We start from the raw sequence: 19,536 nt of genomic DNA, 5'->3' as shown, positions 1-19,536 counted from the left end.
AACAATAGTACGCAAGTATAAACACCATGAGACCATGCAGCCGTCATACCACTCAGGAAGGAGACGTGTTCTGTCTCCTAGAGATGAACGTACTTTGGTGCAAAAAGTGCAAATCAATCCCAGAACAACAGCAAAGGACCTTGTGAAGATTCTGGAGGAAACAGGTACAAAAGTATCTATATCCACAGTAAAACGAGTCCTATATCGACATAACCTGAAAGGCAACTCAGCAAGGAAGAAGCCACTGCTCCAAAACCGCCATTAAAAATCAGACTACGGTTCGCAACTGCACATGGGGACAAAGATCATACTTTTTGGAGAAATGTCCTCTGATCTGATTAAACAAAAATAGAACTGTTTGGCCATAATGACCATCGTTACGTATGGAGTAAAAAGGGGGATGCTTGCAAGCCGAAGAACACCATCCCAACCGTGAAGAACGGGGGTGGCAGCATCATGTTGTAGGGGTGCTTCGCTACAGGAGGGACTGGTGCACGTCACAAAATAGATGGCATCACAAGGAAGGACAATTACGTGGATATATAGAAGCAACATTTCAAGACATCAGTCAGGAAGTTAATGCTTGGTCTCAAATGGGTCTTCCAAATGGACAATGACCCCAAGCATACTTCCAAAGTTGTGGCAAAATGGCCTAGGTACAACAAAGTCAAGGTATTGGAGTGACCATCACAAAGACCTGACCTCAATCCTATAGAACATTTGTTGGCAGAACTGAAAAAGTGTGTGTGAGCAAGGAGGCCTACAAATCTGACTCAGTCACACCAGCTCTGTCAGGAAGAATGGGCCAAAATTCATCCAAGTTATTGTGGGAAGCTTGTGGAAGGCTACCCGAAACATTTGATCCAAGTTAAACAATTTAAAGGCAATGGTACCAAATACTAATTGAGTGTATGTAAACTTCTGACCTACTGGGAATGTGATGAAAGAAATAAAAGCTGAAATAAATCATTCTCTCTACTATTATTCTGACATTTCACATTCTTAAAATAAAGTGGTGATCCTAACTGACCCAACACAGGGAATTCTTACTAGGATTAAATGTAAGGAATTGAGTTTAAACGGAGTTTAAATGTATTTGGCTAAGGTGTATGTAAACCTCCGACTTCAACTGTAAGTACTAGTAATGGGTCTCTTAGTCTTCACCAAGTAGATCAGAGTGTCACTGGTCATTTTCCCTTCCTTGCATGCTTTTAATTTGTTCCCATCCTGACTCTTTGTGTATTAGGCTATAGGCCTAGTGGAATGTGAGAGTATGATGTAACTTGCGCCTTTTTCAGGCTTGAATGAGACAATGTATTACCCTAACCTTATTCTTTCAATAAAGTTATTGTTATTGAAAGTGTCCGATCACAGAACATTCCATAGAATTCTAGAAAAATACTTCCGATGACTAAAATGGCTGTAACTCAGATGATCAATCCTTATAAAATAAGGAAAACTCAATATGCTCTAAGTTTTTCTCTATCTTCATTAGGAAGTTGTGTAAATGGCAGTTGTTTGAGAAAAATGTCACGGTTACACCCACTCCCCCACTCCGGCGCTCGACGTCGCCAGCTGTCTCAGCATTACGCACACCTCCCACCATCATTACGTGCACCTGTGCATCATGACACTCATCATGACACTCATGGACTCCATCACTTTCCTGATTACCTCCCCTGTATCTGTCACTCTCGTTGGTTCTTTCCTCAGGTGTTATTGACTCTGTTTCTGTCTGTAGGTTTCATGTCTGTACACTACTCGTGTTTCTTGTTTTTTACATGTTCATCATTATTTTTATTTTTTTTTAAATCCCTCCCTGTACTTGCTTTCCAATTCTTAGCGTACACGTTACAAAAAAAAGTTTATGATACACAAACCAGGTGCTTTTTCTTGACTGATTACGATTTGATTGATTGATGTGGTTCTATTAAATGTCATTTGAAAGGGCCGTTTCTTATCTTTCAAAATATGTACCATGTTTTCATACATGTATATGGTTTGAAACCTGCAAAGTATGCTCATTAATGTATGCAGAGGCGATCGTCTCAGTAAATTCAGAAATTCTAAAACTCTCCTACCGATGATGCAGCAATGCCAATATGGCGAGGTACAGTTACAGTGGGGCAAAAAAGTATTTAGTCAGCCACCAATTGTGCAAGTTCTCCGAGTTAAAAAGATGAGAGAGGCCTGTAATTTTCATCATAGGTACACTTCAACTATGACAGACAAAATGAGAAAAAAAAATCCAGAAAATCACATTGTAGGATTTTTAATGAATTTTTTGCAAATTATGGTGGAAAATAAGTATTTGGTCAATAACAAAAGTTTATCTCAATACTTTGTTATATACCCTTTGTTGGCAATGACAGAGGTCAAACGTTTTCTGTAAGTCTTCACAAGGTTTTCACACACTGTTGCTGATATTTTGGCCCATTCCTCCATGCAGATCTCCTCTAGAGCAGTGATGTTTTGGGGCTGTTGCTGGGCAACACGGACTTTCAACTCCCTCCAAAGATTTTCTATGGGGTTGAGATCTGGAGACTGGCTAGGCCACTCCAGGACCTTGAAATGCTTCTTACGAAGCCACTCCTTCGTTGCCCGGGCGGTGTGTTTGGGATCATTGTCATGCTGAAAGACCCAGCCACGTTTCATCTTCAATGCCCTTGCTGATGGAAGGAGGTTTTCACTCAAAATCTCACGATACATGGCCCCATTCATTCTTTCCTTTACACGGATCAGTCGTCCTGGTCCCTTTGCAGAAAAACAGCCCCAAAAGCATGATGTTTCCACCCCCATGCTTCACAGTAGGTATGGTGTTCTTTGGATGCAACTCAGCATTCTTTGTCCTCCAAACACGACGAGTTGAGTTTTTACCAAAAAGTTCTATTTTGGTTTCATCTGACCATATGACATTCTCCCAATCTTCTTCTGGATCATCCAAATGATCTCTAGCAAACTTCAGACGGGCCTGGACATGTACTGGCTTAAGCAGGGGGACACGTCTGGCACTGCAGGATTTGAGTCCCTGGCGGCGTAGTGTGTTACTGATGGTAGGCTTTGTTACTTTGGTCCCAGCTCTCTGCAGGTCATTCACTAGGTCCCCCCGTGTGGTTCTGGGATTTTTGCTCACCGTTCTTGTGATCATTTTGACCCCACGGAGTGAGATCTTGCGTGGAGCCCCAGATCGAGGGAGATTATCAGTGGTCTTGTATGTCTTCCATTTCCTAATAATTGCTCCCACAGTTGATTTCTTCAAACCAAGATGCTTACCTATTGCAGATTCAGTCTTCCCAGCCTGGTGCAGGTCTACAATTTTGTTTCTGGTGTCCTTTGACAGCTCTTTGGTCTTGGCCATAGTGGAGTTTGGAGTGTGACTGTTTGAGGTTGTGGACAGGTGTCTTTTTTTTTTTTTAACAAGTTCAAACAGGTGCCATTAATACCGGTAACGAGTGGAGGACAGAGGAGCCTCTTAAAGAAGAAGTTACAGGTCTGTGAGAGCCAGAAATCTTGCTTGTTTGTAGGTGACCAAATACTTATTTTCCACCATAATTTGCAAATAAATTCCTAAAAAATCCTACAATGTGATTTTCTGGATGTTTTATTCTCATTTTGTCTGTCATAGTTGAAGTGTACCTATGATGAAAATTACAGGCCTCTCTCATCTTTTTAAGTGGGAGAACTTGCACAATTGGTGGCTGACTAAATACTTTTTTGCCCCACTGTAGCTGGTGTTCTAAAGCCTAGTGTTTCCATTCCCTTTCATTATAATCCACATAATAATTAAAATTTCTGTTGCTGCAGGATTATTTTTCTGCTGTAGCAAACTGGCTCAAAATAAGATCCTACATCTGTAAAATGAAACGGACCTATATTGCAAAGAGTAATGCTGCTACAATAATTCATGTAAAATAGTAAATGAATCTATATGATGACATGGCACAGTGAAAGTGGTAGCTGAATCACCCAGTTGTGCAGAGCGTTGTATTATTCATAGTGAAACCTAGGTTGGTGGCATTATATGTCCTTGGTTAACACACTACCTCCCCCTCATTAAAAAAAATATCTCCTTTCCCTCTCTCTGTTTCTCGTTCTCTGTCTCTCTGTGGCACAACAATTCTCTTCGTCTCTCTGTCTCTCTCTTTCTTGTACAATCACTCTCCATCTCTAGTCTCCCACTTACTCCCCCCTCCACTTCTCCCTGTTTTCCCTCGGGCCTTACTCACCACTGGGTGGTTTGGGTCTGGGTGGAATGCTCTTCTTGGGCGGCAGAGCTGGGCCGTCCTGCTTCCTACTGAAGGGGTCGTCCACGAACCCAGACTGGAGAGGGGGAGGAAAGGACGGCGGGAGAGAGAGGGAGAGACAGACAGACATTTCACAACTGTCAAGTGCCAACTCATATCAAGACTGATGTATGTGCATTGAAGACGATGAATCAGGAAATTAGAAAAAAATACAAACGGTCCTTTGTGCACCCCTGGGTAGGAAATATGCAGTCTACTGAACGAATAGATGCTATACAGTTCATAGTCCTTGGTAGAAGTACCTGCTGGTATTCTGGAAAGTCTCCTCTTCCTTCCATCGGGTCTCTGACCTTTGACATTTGGCTGAAGTCTGCGAACCCACTGTTACTGCCAAATGAGCTGTTACTGCTTCCAAAGGCAGTACTGCTTCCAAAGGGGTCGAGCGTGCCAAAGGGATCTGAGAAAATGTCAACATGAAACATTCAAGGATGTGTAGGTTATCGAGAACAAATACACAAATATTCAAAAGGATTCTCCATGATACATGACTGATATGAGCTGTGCTTCCAGAGTCATTGCTCTAAGGTTGGCACACTGTTGCATCAAGGTTTCACTGTTTGACTCCTGAGTGTATATAAACCCTGTACAGTTTCAGTCAAGAAAAATCAGAAGCTTGAAAATAGGCTAGACAAAATGAGCTGGTGAAAAAAAGAGATCATTTGAAGTAGTTGGCGTGACACCTTTTCTCTCAGCTCATAATTGTAATAGGCAAACAAACATGAAAACCTGATCCTACAAACATTTTTACATGTACATTGTTTTTACATTTAAACGTTATTTAACTAGGCAAGTCAGTTAAGAACAAATTCTAACCCGGCCAACGCTGGGCCAATTGTGCACTGCCCTATGGGACTCCCAATCACATCTGGATGTGATACAGCCTGGAATCAAAGTAGTGTGCCTCTTACACTGAGACGCAGTGCCTTAGACCGCTGCGCCACTCGGGAGCCCAAACATCTAACTGCCACAGTCAACCCAGTGTTCTAGCATGGTTATGGGACTTCAATACTGCATGGCGTAATGTGTTTATATGGATTACAGCAATTTCCTAGGGAAAATAAAGAGAGGACTTTCTTGTGCCACCCGGTAGAAATGAAGAGTTGATTGAGAATGGGACCTACACACTTACACAGTTGCAGATTGCCCTGTCCAAGGCCTCTCTAGGCTACAGTATTTCCACCCTTACACAGTTACAGATTGCCCTGTCCAAGGCCTCTCTAAGCTACAGTACTTACACACTTAGACAGTTACAGATTGCCTTGTCCAAGGCCTCTCTGGGCTATTTCAGATGCCACAAGCCATCCTCTGGGCCCAAGCCACAACGCATCTCCTGTTTTTACTGGGACTATTTCAAGTTAATTTTAAGTGATCCATGTGCTGCTTAGAATGGGAACCTTCGTAAAAAAATATATATATAACATCACACAAGAACCTCAACTGTTTCCCAATCTTAAAACCGTTCAGGGTCATCATTTGACCCATCTTATCCATACAAATTCTATCTGAGGCATTGATGTCTTTGAACACTGATATTTGTTAACCACCACACTTCCTGGCATTATGGGAGATTTTTTTTTTTACTGAGACCTACACTAGGCCTAAAGATGTGAGAAAAACAAGGATTCAATGATTGAAAACGGATGTTAAACATGGGAACTCTTTTCACAGCTATTTGACACCTGCTCTGCTGTTAAGACAGCTCACCAGCCCACAGGCCTATAGGCCAATATAGTCAAAACAGCAGGCTTGGCCAAAAAAGGTGTGAAAAGAAAACAAATGCATTGTGCAACTGAAACAAACCCTTCTCTCTGAATACAAAAATCTGACTTTTACAAGTCATGCCTGAGAAAGGGAGATGAGGGGGGGTAGAAGAATAGGAGAAAGACATTTGAGCAAGTACCTGGTCCTGGGCCTCTGGTGGATTTTGGGCTAATGGATATGAAAGGGTCTGCACTGGTTGTAAAGTGGCTAGTCTTCAAGAACAAGCAGAAAGAAACAGTTACATACATATACACCCATTTAGAAACTGAGTTTAATATAAATATATACAAACACATTCCAAGGGTCAGAAAGTGCCACAGTACCTTGGTGGGGAGCGTGGCACTTTTACTGAAGGGGTCGGGGGTGCTGAAGGGGTCAGCCTTGACAGTGGTCTTCCTGAAGAAGTCTTCCGACGAAGCCTTGAAGGGGTCCGTCTCTTTGAATGGGTCCCCCCCAAAGGGGTCTGGGTGGTGAGAGAGATCTAGGACAGCTCAGTGTAGCAGGCTGTGGATCAGACTTGACCTTCCCTTCACATAGGCTAGTCTGACGGTACCCTATCCTTCGCATAGGGACGCGATGTGAATTAGGTTCACTGTAGACTGGAGCATCCGGACCGTAAGTCATGTAGTAGCTGAGATAATGCAAGTCCAATTTGGTTAACCTCTTCAGTAGGAATCATATCATCCAGTTAGTCACTATGTTCAATGTTAATTCCCCTTATGACAGTTCCATTTATTGTTGGTAAGGAAACTGTTTGGAAATTATGCATATTCTTTTAATCAGTTTTAAAAGTGCTGTGTGTTCAACTGTCCTTGGCTTTGCTATTGTCAACATTGAGAATGTAGGCATTCTCCATTACGCCAGACAAATGCAAGAAGTGTCTACGGACACTTGGCAATCACCATTAAGATAACATTCAACAGCCAGCAAATATTTTCTATGGAATGTATGTTGTATATTTCAAAGAGAGAGAAGTGAAGCCCGGTTGGACCCTGTTTTTCAAAGTTCCAGAATGTCATCAACTTAACAGGAGGATGGCATTGTATGGAAGTCCATGTATAAGTTTAATTGTGTATGGCTCTTTCTGGTTATGAATAAATAAATACCTGCAGCCGCTGGTAGTGATGGCTGCTTTGCAAAAGGGTCGTTTTGGAAGGGGTCACCTACAGGAGAGGAGTTGAGATGGGGGACGAGGGGGAGGGGGAGAAGACAATCAGAGGCTATGGCACAGAGGACAAAAGCTAAAACGTTGGAAGGGGGTATCTAAACACAGAAGGATCAAAAACAAATTATAGAGCACACTTAAGGCAAACAAAGGCAGAACTGCAAAAACAACGTCTTAGCCAAGCTGCAGAGGAGTCCACATTGCTTCTGGTGAAACTACAAATCATGTTGGGATAGGGAGGATGGGAGCCCTGTGGGAACATTTGAGCGAGGAGGAGAGGAAACTCAAGCAGGACTATCTGAGGAGAGGACGGAGGGATAACGGGGAGAGATGAGCGATTGCAGAGGCCATTGAAAGAGAAGGACAAGAAAGGGAGAGGAGAGGGAGAGGAGAGAGAATCGGCACCTTTGAACGGGTCTGTCTTGAAGGGGTCTTCGGAGTGGAAGGGGTCTGTGTGCATCTCCTGAGGGACGCTACAGAACCCAGATGTCTTCACCTTAAACGGGTCCTCCTGAGAATGGGAGAAAAACATATCTGTCTGTTTGGTTCTGGAGAGCCTTGGTTTATTTACACTTAAAACGGTGCCACCATCTCCAACCATTTTCCCCTCAGACAGACGTTAAGGAGAAAAACCAACGCACGTCGACTCCATTGTTTATTCAGTCGGCCGATAAGTCTTGCCGAGCTGTCAAACACGACAGCTATCAAATCAAAATACTTCATATTTCAATAAGGGCCCACTCAGGTTCAAGAGGAGGAATGTGAGTTCAACAACACTAACAGAGACCTCGACGAGAGAGGAATGTGTGCCTGAAGAAAAGCCTCCACTGTTGCTGCTTCCAGACTTGACTAGACCAGAGAGCGCCCCGGGCTTGAGTTTCACTTTAATAACACAAAGGGAATTTTCATTCTTCTGCAATTTGCCCATTCTGTATCTGCTGCGCCCCACTGCACTCAGCTGGTCCCAATGAAAAAGCTCCCAAGAGTCGGTAGGAAACAACCATCTGTTAGGGCCCACATTCTTCAGGGTGTCGGGTTTCTCTAGAAAACCTGCCTTCACGTGCCAGGCAAGCCCTGGCTATGAAAACGCTAACTTGTTATGTTTCATTAGCAGGACTTTTCCTAGTTTCAATAAGAGGCCTGACCGTGATATCTGTATTCACTCCGCCATGACATCCAACGCTGCCCAGAATTAGGGCCAAGAATAAGCGCTAAGTGTTCGAGCCCTTTCAAAACGCACAAGTAATAAAGCTTAAGACGGAATAACAGAGGGCTGCCAGGTAAAATAACAGCGTGCAAGAGTATTTAAGCCAAGATAATTACATTAAATAAGATATAACCAAACTATGGGATTAATATAAACCACTTAAGATTCTGCATGCCCCGGAGCCGCTCGTTTGAACGGAACATTTCTGACACTAAACAAGGGAAATGATACCTCTTTTCTTTACAGGCAAAGGTTTAGCATATTCCACTTATCTCTTCTCTTTATCTGATCATCTCCGGTGACACACAGGTCAATTTCACACCCAGGCCAGCAGCCGACAATGAATCATCATGTTACCATGATCTGCAGATGTGGCTGAAATGTACTACACCTTAGCTGCCATCCATTGTTCAAGTCCAAATGTACCAGATGTGTTCAGCAGAGTACTGCCTTTCTAGGTTGAACCAGTTCTCCACTAGACACCAAGCATTCAACCTCAATTGACCTCTTTTATACACACTACATGGTCCCTTCAAATGACTGGATTTGGCCATTTCAGCCACACACATTACTGACAGGTGTATAAAATCGAGCACACAGGCATTCAATCTCCATAGACAAACATTGGCAGTAGAACGGTCCGTACTGAAAAGCTCAGTGACGTTCAACGTGGCACCGCCATAGGATGCTACCTTCACAACAAGTCAGTTTGTAAAATTGAGACCCTGCTAGAGCTGCCCCGGTCCACTATAAGTGCTGTTATTATGAAGTGGAAACGTCTAGGAGCAACAACGGCTCAGCCGCGAAATGGTAGGCCGCACAAGCTCACAAAACGGGACCCCCGAGTGCTGAAGCGAGCAACGGGTAAACGTCCTCTGTGCTCGGTTGCAACACTATTGAGTTCCAAACTTCCCCTGGAAGCAACGTCAACACAAGAACTGTTCGTCGGGAGCTTCATGAAATGGGTTTCCATGGCCGAGCAGCCGCACACAAGCCTAAGATCATCAGGCGCAATGCCAAGCGTCAGCTGGAGTGGTGTAGAGCTTGCCGCCATTGAGCCCTGACCTCAACCCCATCGAACACCTTTGGGATGAATTGGAACGCTGACTGCGAGCCATGCCTAATCACTCAACATCAGTGCCCGACCTCCCTAATGCTCTTTTGGCCGAATGGAAGTCCCAGCAGCAATGTTCCAACATCTAGTGGAAAGCCTTCCCAGTAGAGTGGAGGCTGTTATAGCAGCAAAGGGGGACCAACTCCATATTAATGCCCATGATTTTGGAATGAGATGTTAGACGAGCAGGTGTCCACATACCTTTGGCCATGTAGTGTATTACCTCTACATGCTTAGGAAAAACTCTGGGTCGTAGTTACAGGGCCCAGAGTTTAAAATCCTGAGCAATGTGGTCTCCTCACCATGGCTCCGAAACCTCCATTCTCACGGTCGTGGAATCCCTCGCTCATGTCAGCCAGGTTGGTCATGCTGCCTCCGTGGGTCCCGTTCAGGTTGCTGTTGTACTGCTCAATGCTCTTATTCATCTCCTGCTGGCTGTCGTGGATCTGAGACAGCTTACTGCGAGCCTGGAGGAACAGCGCAGCACAACACAGTAGGTTCATGTAGGGTTTCTTTCAACAGAGAATATTAGGGCTGTTCGGGGAACAACAGTTATATGTGAACGCATGTGTTTGTACATCAGGTTGTGATGACTTTCATTTGAATGTGTCTTTGAGAGATTCCATCAAAATGAGCCACCATCCCAAAAGGATCTCTTTCCGTTCAATATAGTGGCCTAATAGCTTTTCTAGGGAACGGAGAGTGAGTGCATATTATTGCAGGTGATCGTCGAGGAAATGATCAACCGGCGTGGCTCTACGACCCACTCAATTGCCTTTTGACCGCGGTGTTTCATAAGACAGTACGCACGGCTCCGACAAGGCCTGAATGGGACCAGTCATTTGTGAAGAGAAACCCTCTCACAATATGGCCTCGTGCAGGGCACCCTGGGAGGAGTCTCAGTGCAGGCGTCACATGGTTCCGTTCACATTGCAGTGGCTACAGCTGATTGCGAGTATTCCCCATAGCTCCTCACAGATGGTGGTCTTGGACTACAATACTGTAATCTCAGTATGGTTTGAATTCAATGAGAGAAGAGTGATGAATGAGGATATTAGTCAACATGATTTGGCGCTGCAGGGTATGGAAGTAGCTAAGCGCTGCTATTTGTTCATAATGAGAGTAGATCGGAATGGATTTTCTCTCACTTTCCTCAACGTAACGTAAGGGACGCCCCAGCCTCACCTATAAAAGAGAACACAGCCATCTGTGTCTCAGCATCCTTTCTCAGGGTGATGTGGGGGCGTGATGTGAGAACTGAAGTGTGGGCTGGCGCTGTGAAAGTCATGTCAGATATGATGATTAGTGTGGTGCAGAAAGCGGAGGTGGTACATTTGATACTGAAACTGCCACACCCAAATCTGACGGAGGGCAGATATCTCCAAATGAGGGGTTAACTATGATGACATGCACTTTAAAAAAAAACTTCACTAGAATTTCACTGAAAATCTATTAAGTACTTCTTCATTTCCCAGTCTGTGCTGAATTTCTCCCAGAAGGGAAGACCAAGCACATATTGAATCTGGTCATGTTCGTCAATTCGTGACACAAAAACTCCCCCTGGTGGTCACACTAGGAAGTGTCTTGTAACAGGTCCTCTCACATCCCAGACACATTAGCCTGATTCACACTCACTATAGAACAAAACCGAGCCATGCCGAGCTGAATTGGGTTGGCTTGGTTATGCATCCACCATAGCTGTGCTGGAACCATGCTGGAATGGACAATGTGACAATACAATATCAAAGGCCTTATAGTGTGAATCAGGTGTGATGAGTCGTGGTACTTAACCCTAACAGCAACAAGACATCACTGTGTCTGGGACTTCTGCATATCTGACTGGGGGCATGTCTGTTGCCTCTCCTCTCCCTCTACCTGGTTCTCTCTCACCTGGTTGATCTCGTCCTGGGTGGCTTTGAGGGACTTGATGATGGTCTCCAGTTGGAACTTGCCAGCCGTTAGGCTCTGTTCCAGCTGGCTCTCCTCCAGCTGCAGCTGGTTCAGGTCTGCCTTGGCTCGACTCAGCTCCTCTTCTTGGCTCTGCAGGTCAGTCTCCTGGGAGTGGATCTGATTCTGCAGGGATGAAATCTGGGGTAGAGAAAGAGATTGACAGCAAGAGACAGTGGGAGAGACAGCGAGGAAAAAAGAAAGTGGAGGACGAAAGCGATGCCTATCAGATTGATAGTGAAGGCTGTAGAGATGTAACGGTACAACACATAAACATATAAAACACTAGGCCTACAGGCTATGTCTACACTGCATTGTAGGCTATGCCTCTTGAGTAAATCTGAGCTGAATTCTTTCTCTCTGGCTATTCCGTTCAAACAAATAGAGCCGATGTGAACATTGTAATCAAAATTCAACTCTTAATTGGGGCATTTCAAACTGTTATTTTGTGAGGTCGAAGCCGGGAACTACTACTGAACAAAAATAGAACCGCAACATGCAACAATTCCACAGATCTGACTGAGTTACAGTTCATATAAGGAAATCAGTCAATAGAAATAAATAAATGAGGCTCTAATCTATGGATTTCACATGACTGGGCAGGGGCGCAGCCATGGGTGGACCTGGAAGGGTATAGGCCTACCCACTTGGGAGCCAGGCCCAGCCAACAAGAATTGTTTTTTTCCCAATAAAAGGGCTTTGTGCACAAAATTTGAGAGAAATAAGCTTTTGTGTGTATTAACATTTTCTGGGATCTTTTATTTCAGCTCATGATAAATGAGACCAACACTTCCCATGCTGCGTTTATATTTTTGTTCAGAATAGTTCTGTACGATGGCGATAAACCAGAATTGGAGGATCCTCTATCATAGTTGAAATCTTCCGTTTGGGAACATTATGGCTTCCCTGTAGGTTCCAACGGCGATGGACAGAGAGTTGTGGATAACACATTAACGGCATGATGCCACGCTCAATGACAATAGCCTAAGCAGCTGCCAACATCTCAAATATGTTGACACGTTTACATCGACATCGCCCCAGTATGCCGTAGCAAGCAGGAAACGCTAAGATAACACAACAACACAACAACGTCTCCCCTCTGCATTCATGCAGCCCTCAGCAGCTGATTCTGACCGGGCCAAAGAAATTACAAGTGCGATAGCTAGGCTATGTTTATATTTTGTACAGTCTTTGGTTTTTGGCCATAGATATGTGCCCATTCTCTGTGGTTGATGATAGTTGGTTCCTTATGAAAGTGCTCGAACTTCCCTCTTGCACCCTGTTCAGCAAACAGGTAGTAGCCGCTCTATATCTGCAAGCCAAAGACCGAGTTTCAAATGAATTAGCCAACGCACCCTGTGTTGCGCTTACTTATTAACAGTGACATCCCATCACATTACCCCAGAGCGGGAGATGTACCCCCGTTATGAGAGTCACTAGTGCGCATCTGGTGTTGAAGGAGGCAGTGACATGGAAGTGGGAATTTACCACATACGACTGGGAGAAATCCTCTTGAACGGCCCTCAAACTGGTAATTACTAGTGGGAAACTCGTCTATCATCCTGAGCACCCACTTCTCCCACATGCCTCTGACCTCTGACGTCAACTACTAAGGAAATGGCCTCTATAACAGCATTTTCGGCAGTTAAATGTAACAACAAAACATTATTTATCAAAAGCCATCTATTAAATGTGGTTTTTGAAATCTATAATTTGTTTACAAGCATGATAGCTATATTGCTTCCATGATTACAACCAGACCACTGTCAAACCCCTCTGCTTCCCATTATCCCTTACTCTCACCATTTGGGACTCCTCATTGCACTTGATCCGGACGTCGTTGAGCATGTCCTCCAGCTTGGCCTTCTGCTGGTCCATCTCTTCCAGCCGCTCCTGGGCCTCCTGCTTCTGGGCCTCCAGCTCCTGCAAGCTGCACGTCTCTCTGTCCAGGTCGTTCTGCATCTCCTGACGAACACGCAGACACACATGTAATCAGCACAACAATGACAATCTGGGAAAAGAGAAGGGAACTCTGAACACGGTGCTGCACTACCTCGTTCCATTTAGAGTAGCAGTATACAGCATTAAAAAACACATGGTGTGTCAAAAAAGAAAATGAGGAAATGGTACGCCTGCTCACCTGCACCTCCGAGGACTTGTGTCTGATGGCCTCCTCTGTCTCTCTGATGTCCTGCTCCAATGTATACTTCTCCCTGACGGAGAGGAAAACAGTCCCATCAACACACAGCGCCGCCCTCCTCCACCTCCCTCTTCCTCATCCCTCTCTCCCTCCAGACACAAAATGACGACAAGAGAAAAAGGACAGACTGGGACAGCCAAGAGAGGGTTACCTGAGCGCACTCCAGTGTGTAAAAGCAAGAGTGCTGACGCAGCATGAAGAGTAAGTGGTGAAAACAAAAGATTGATCAAATACACACATTAAAAAAAAAAAAAAGGGTTGGAGTGGGGATGAGGTGGGATGAGGTTGAGAGGGAAGGACTCATCCACACCCGGCTGTTACCATTCTTCTCCTTCGAAGTGTCAATTTGATCACCTATTCTACTGTGTTCCATATGCAGCATCTACTAGTATTGCACGGTATACCGGTACCACGGTAATATCACGGTACAAAAACACCACGATACTTATGTAAAGTGTTTTAGAACCCCGTTTCGTATGAGACTACCATTTCTCGGCCATACAGATCTAAAGAACCCGTGTGTGCCTGTTATAAAATGCTTATAAAGTTTGTTTTGTTGACAAATTCTCTTTAAAAAAAATGTAAGCAACAGCAACTAGTCTCTTGTATGCGCAGGTTCAATAACGTCTACTTCACGTTCATGCGCATATCACGTGTGGCAACTGTAATCCGCCAGCCTCATCGCCAGTAGCCATCACTCACCTGCTTCTCTGCATCCCCTCTCCCTGCACATCTGCTCCTCCATCAGATTTTAAAATATCACTTTGGCGTGGTGGCGAGCGAGGATGCAGCTCAAACGGTTCAAAAAGAATAGGACTCATCTTACTAAAGATTCCTCTTCTTCATCCTCTGCGATTGGGAGAGCATGTTGATATCACTTCACAGGCCGTTTTAAACTAATAACAAACAACGTTGTGCGGTCATGTTACCTGGCTAGCTAACAACCTGGTAACTTGCCAACAGGTCATTTGATTGGCACAGAAAGAAAGGAAGAGGGTTTGCTACTCATGAGATCTGCTTCAAAAGGTAGGATTCATACAAGACTAAACCATATGACAAATAGATCTCTTTCTGGTGTTCCTTACATTCTGCTTGGTAACTAACATTTTTAAAGTTGGGAGCAGTGTGTATGTTGTTCCTGGGAGAGAGAGAATGGAGTGTGTGTGTTTATAAGGGAGACGGAGGGAGTGTGTGTGAGGGAGACAGAGGGTGTGTGTGAGGGTGGGAGAGAGTGTGTGTGAGGGAGAGAGAGAGTGTGTGTGAGGGAGAGAGGGAGGGAGGGAGTGTGTGTGGGAGACAGAGGGAGGGAGACCGAGAGTGTGTGAGGGGGAGAGAGAAAGTGTGTGAGGGAGGGAGAGTATGTGAGGGAAGAAGAGAGTGTGTGAGGGAGGGAGAGTATGTGAGGGAGGGAAAGAGTGTGTAAGAGAAGGAGAGAGTGTATGAGGGAGGGAGAGAGTGTGTGAGGGAGACAGAGAGTGTGTGAGGGAGGGAGGGAGGGAGGGAGAGAGTGTGTGAGGGATGGAGAAATTGTGAATGAGGGAGAGTGTGAGGTAGGGAGAGTGAGTGTGTGGGACAGAATGTGTGAGGGAAGGAGAGTGAGGAAGGGAGAGAAAGTGTGAGAGAGTGAGAGTGTGTGAGGGAGAGAGTGTGTGAGGGAGGGAGAGAATGTGTGATGGAACGTGGGATAGAGAGTATGAGGGAGGGAGAGAGTGTGTGAGGGAGGGAGAGAGTGTGTGAGGGAGAGTGTGTGAGGGAGGGAGAAAGTGTGTGAGGGAGGGAGCGAGTGAGTGGGAGGGAGGGAGGGAGAGAGAGAGTGTGTGAGGGAGAGAGAGGGTGAGGGAAGGAGAGAGTGTGTGAGGGAGAGAGTGTGAGGGAGGGAGAGAGAGAGTGTGTGAGGGAGAGAGAGGGTGAGGGAAAATGTTTGGAAAACAGGTCCGGGGGTCGAACCGGACGCTAGGCCACTAGCGTGGTACCGCGATACTACTGTAATACAGTACTTGGCCTGCTATTGTATCGTTAATAAAATGACTGGCATCATGACAAACCTTATATCTATAAGGTGCCTGTTTCAAATGGAATGCTCACTTTAATCTGTTCAGTAGATAGTCAATATATTTATTAAAAAAACGCAAGAGTATAGTTGCTCTGTTTATTCCATTTTGGTTAAACTATTACTAAAACTGCACTGACTTAATCAAGTCGTTGAGTGATGATTGACGAACAAGGAAATGAAAGGTGGAACTCATACAGGGTGATATAAGCTAGATATGACAAAGAAAAATGACTAGACATCTGGAAAACCACATCCTTTAAGACTTTCTGTGATATTGTGTTTTAAGATTCTGGATTTGCTACATCTTTGTCAGTAGCACAAACAAGCCACAAACAACAGTGAATAAATTAAATCAAAACTATTTTGTGATCACTTTGAAAGAAAATGACACATTTCATATCTCCCAGTGTTGTGAATTACCTCTGCAGCTGAGCGATCTCTTGACTGATGTCATCCAGCTCCTTGATTCCAGTGAACTCTGACCCTGACCCCACAGAACTGGAGCTGTCCTGTGGAAGGACGGACAGAAAGAGAAAGAGAAGAAGAGAAAGAAAGTGAGCCCCATTCTTCAGCTGACCTGAGAGAGAACCAGAGTTGGCACGACACTAAACCATCCAGACCAAACCATGGTAAAGAGACGGCGACAACAGGGAAGGAAGCACCACAGAGGGACGGGGCGACGGGGCGAAAAAGGCCCGAGGGGAGTTGTTCACCGCCGCTACGGTCAGAAAACTCAGGAGGTCAAGTCACACCACCATTCACAGTCACTGAGTTCTCACAAATGCTTTGCATCTCTTTGGGTTTCTGTCTAGCGAGCCATCGAAAGCATTTGTCGGGTTTTCGTCAGTTACCTACCCAGAACTTGAACATTATTTGCTGATACAGAGATATAACCCAGAAAGCGGCATTCAGCAGCGTTTAGGTTAGGGTAAAGAAGAAAACAGTGTGCGGTAAGGTCTTGGTAGGGTCTAAGCACCAGACTAGAGAAGGACAGCAGCAGTCAACGCAGTCACAGAAAGAGAGGTTTACAGGAGCCTCCAAACACACAAAGCACATCACTTCACAGAGCTCCAGGTTGCAAACCACATACAAACCACAGAAATATAATTTCACACCAAATCAATCAATTAATAGTTATTGTCCATCAAGAAGATACTCTCTCCACAACACAATACTGTAGTTACATAACACTCCCCGGCTGCCTAAGCACATGTCTTTGTTATCAAAGTGTCTCAGATGTAGGATCTTAATTTGAGCCATGTGCTACAGCAGGATAATAATCCTGCAGCAACAGGAATTGTGAATTATTATGTGGGATTATAATTATTGGACCCTTTTGTAGGGGTCGATACATTTTTCGTAAGGCAAAATCAAGTCCGAAATTCCAAAGTGGAAATTCCAAAGTTCAGAAGCCTTTTTAAAACCTCAAATACACTACAAGTTGTAAATGTCCTGCATTGCAGGAAAGTTCTCCTGCAACAGGGTGATCAAATGAAGATCCTACAACTGTATTGTCCCTTCCCTCTTTGAAACCAAGCACCTGTAAGCAGTGCCATTGGAAATTCCAACGCATTTTCAACAAGCTAAATATGGGACTCACCCGCCTCATCTCAGACAGAGCAGCCACCTCAGAGCCCACGGGAGTCATATACCCAGACATACTCTGTGGATAGAGACAAGGGATGAAGAGCTACTACTGAACACAAGAATGATTCCTAGCCATGAGACACACAGTGTCAATCCCAGACATTAACACACGATTAGATCTCCCTAAACTGTCATTTGTCTCAAAGTGTATGAACAGAAAGGAAGTTGTACTCTATATATGCTTCCAACAATTGAAGTGGTAAACCTAATAACCTTCGTCACAAAGTGGAATTACAAGCACTTTAAGTGTGTCTCCGCACAAAAATAGAAAGTGTGTGTGTGTGTTTTCCTACATTATCAGGACCAAAATGTCCCGACAAGGTAGAAAAACAATAATAATCCGTGTTCTGTATTTGTTCAAATGTTAGGTTAGGCTTAATGGTTAAGTTTAGGGTTAAGGTTAGTGTCAGGGGTTTGGGGGTTTTGATTAGGTTAAGGGTTAGGGAAAATAGGATTTGGAATGGAAATACATGTTTACTCCCCAAAAAGTTCTGAAAATTCACATAAAAGCTCTCTGTGTGTGTGTGTTCTTGTGCAGGTGTGTGATGCGTGCATGCATACATGGGAGGGAGTGGTACACACTGGCACGGGAGTGCCCCTCTCTGAAGGGGGGATCATGTCAGGGGTCAGGGCCTGAGGAGGGTCAATGCCTTTGCTGACTTTCTGCTGGATGAAGTGCATGGCCAGAGAAAACTGCTCTCGCGTCAGCTTCCCCATCTGCCTGGTGTCTGCCAGGGCCCTGGACACACAATAACAACAACATGAGTAATACAGTCAACTTCAGTCCGGTAATCAGGTGGCATCAGTCCGTCTCTCCTACCATATGTGTGCCAGTAGATTCTGGGGCAGCCCCGAGTGCATGAAGATGTCCTTGACTTCCATTCCGCTGACAAAGCCATCTACATCCAAGTCTGTCTTCAGGAAGATGTCGTCAAAGCGCCCTCTGTCTGTCACCGGGACTACCCAGTTCACTGAGTGCTGACGTTCACGGGGAGGGAAATTACATATATTAAAACACATTACACACTAATAAGTTAACCGATTGCTTTGTTGCCAATCAAGATAGTTTGCTCAACGTATGTGTGTGTTTACCTGTGCAGATTTTAGAGAATGTTTGGGAGAGAGACTGCCGGCGCTGTTGAGGGAGTTCATGCTACCGTGGGAAGGGGTGGAGCGCAGGCTGTCCTTGGGGGGCGGGGGGCTGGCGGGCAACATGGGCACCATGCCAGGAAGGGAGCCCACCAATGACTTCTTTCTCTTGTTTGGAGGGATGAGAGAAGAGGGGAGAACAGAGGGGACCGGTTCCTTCTCCAAGGCCCGGTAGACCAGGTGCATGGCCTGGAGAACAGAAGGAAAGATAAGGATGGAAGTTACACTCATTACTAGTGATAAAAAACGTTACTATCTCATACACAGGCACATATGAGCCGTGAAACATTTGTTTATTCAGATCTATTCATTCCACAATATACTGGAGTAAACCTTACCACCGCAAACTCCTCTCGATCCAGATGTCCATCTTTATCAATGTCACTGAGATCCCAAACCTTTCCTAACACGTCCAGAGGTAGTTTTGAGTTGGTTAGAACTGGTTTTACTTTGTCACCAGAGAGGAGTCCACTGACTGGTGCAAGGCTTTCAAATATGCCGTCGAATTTACCCTTTTCTTCAGGCTGGAATAGGAAATGAACCAAAATAACAATAAGCCATTGATAAGCAAAGGTAAACTCATGATTCTCTGAATTATGTTCTGTGTTTTTGCACAATAAAATGTACTTTTTCTAATATACAAAAACTCATTTTAGTATGCTCTCATCAAACAATCACATGGTCCAGGGTCAATTCTACATGACTCACCCTCACAGCCCAGTGGGGTTCACTAGAGACGGATGATGTGCTGAGAGATGGGCTGCTAGTGTCCTTCTGTACCACAACAACCAAAAAACAACCTTCAACTTTAACACTTACTTCACAATCGCCCAACCAAACATATCAATCAAATCAAATCAAACGCTATTGGTCGCATACACAGGTTTAGCAGATGTTATTGAGGGTGTAGCTAAATACTTGTGTTCCTAGCATAAATTCCCTCAACATAAAACTATCATGAAACCTGTGTGTAGTTAGGATTGTACTCA

General features: G+C 44.7%; 1 protein-coding gene across 11 annotated transcripts in view; it reads right to left on the bottom strand.

The window, feature by feature from the left end:
• LOC129810813 (epidermal growth factor receptor substrate 15-like 1) overlaps positions 1-19,536 on the bottom strand; it is a 34,962-nt gene that overhangs the window by 13,102 nt on the left and 2,324 nt on the right. For 8 of the 11 annotated variants that reach the window (XR_008752785.1, XM_055861730.1, XM_055861726.1 and 5 more), the window contains exons 6-22: positions 19,256-19,321; positions 18,886-19,071; positions 18,491-18,736; positions 18,219-18,376; positions 17,960-18,137; positions 17,352-17,414; positions 16,172-16,260; positions 13,639-13,711; positions 13,302-13,463; positions 11,442-11,639; positions 9,854-10,018; positions 7,636-7,741; positions 7,172-7,228; positions 6,389-6,546; positions 6,205-6,277; positions 4,547-4,701; positions 4,227-4,320 (exon numbers count right to left, since the gene is read on the bottom strand). Coding sequence is in view for 10 of the 11 variants with exons in the window: in XM_055861730.1 (XP_055717705.1) it covers positions 4,227-4,320; positions 4,547-4,701; positions 6,205-6,277; positions 6,389-6,546; positions 7,172-7,228; positions 7,636-7,741; positions 9,854-10,018; positions 11,442-11,639; positions 13,302-13,463; positions 13,639-13,711; positions 16,172-16,260; positions 17,352-17,414; positions 17,960-18,137; positions 18,219-18,376; positions 18,491-18,736; positions 18,886-19,071; positions 19,256-19,321 (2,227 nt within the window). In the remaining variant the exon portion in view is untranslated. The remainder of the gene's footprint in view (positions 1-4,226; positions 4,321-4,546; positions 4,702-6,204; positions 6,278-6,388; positions 6,547-7,171; positions 7,229-7,635; positions 7,742-9,853; positions 10,019-11,441; positions 11,640-13,301; positions 13,464-13,638; positions 13,712-16,171; positions 16,261-17,351; positions 17,415-17,959; positions 18,138-18,218; positions 18,377-18,490; positions 18,737-18,885; positions 19,072-19,255; positions 19,322-19,536) is intronic. The other 3 variants (XM_055861727.1, XM_055861735.1, XM_055861731.1) reach the window with 2 other exon arrangements.

The sequence above is a fragment of the Salvelinus fontinalis genome, chromosome 14 (assembly GCF_029448725.1).
Source record: "Salvelinus fontinalis isolate EN_2023a chromosome 14, ASM2944872v1, whole genome shotgun sequence".
NCBI classification, from domain to species: domain Eukaryota; kingdom Metazoa; phylum Chordata; class Actinopteri; order Salmoniformes; family Salmonidae; genus Salvelinus; species Salvelinus fontinalis.
Note: the sequence above shows the minus strand (reverse complement) of the source record. Positions and strands in the feature narration are given on the sequence as shown.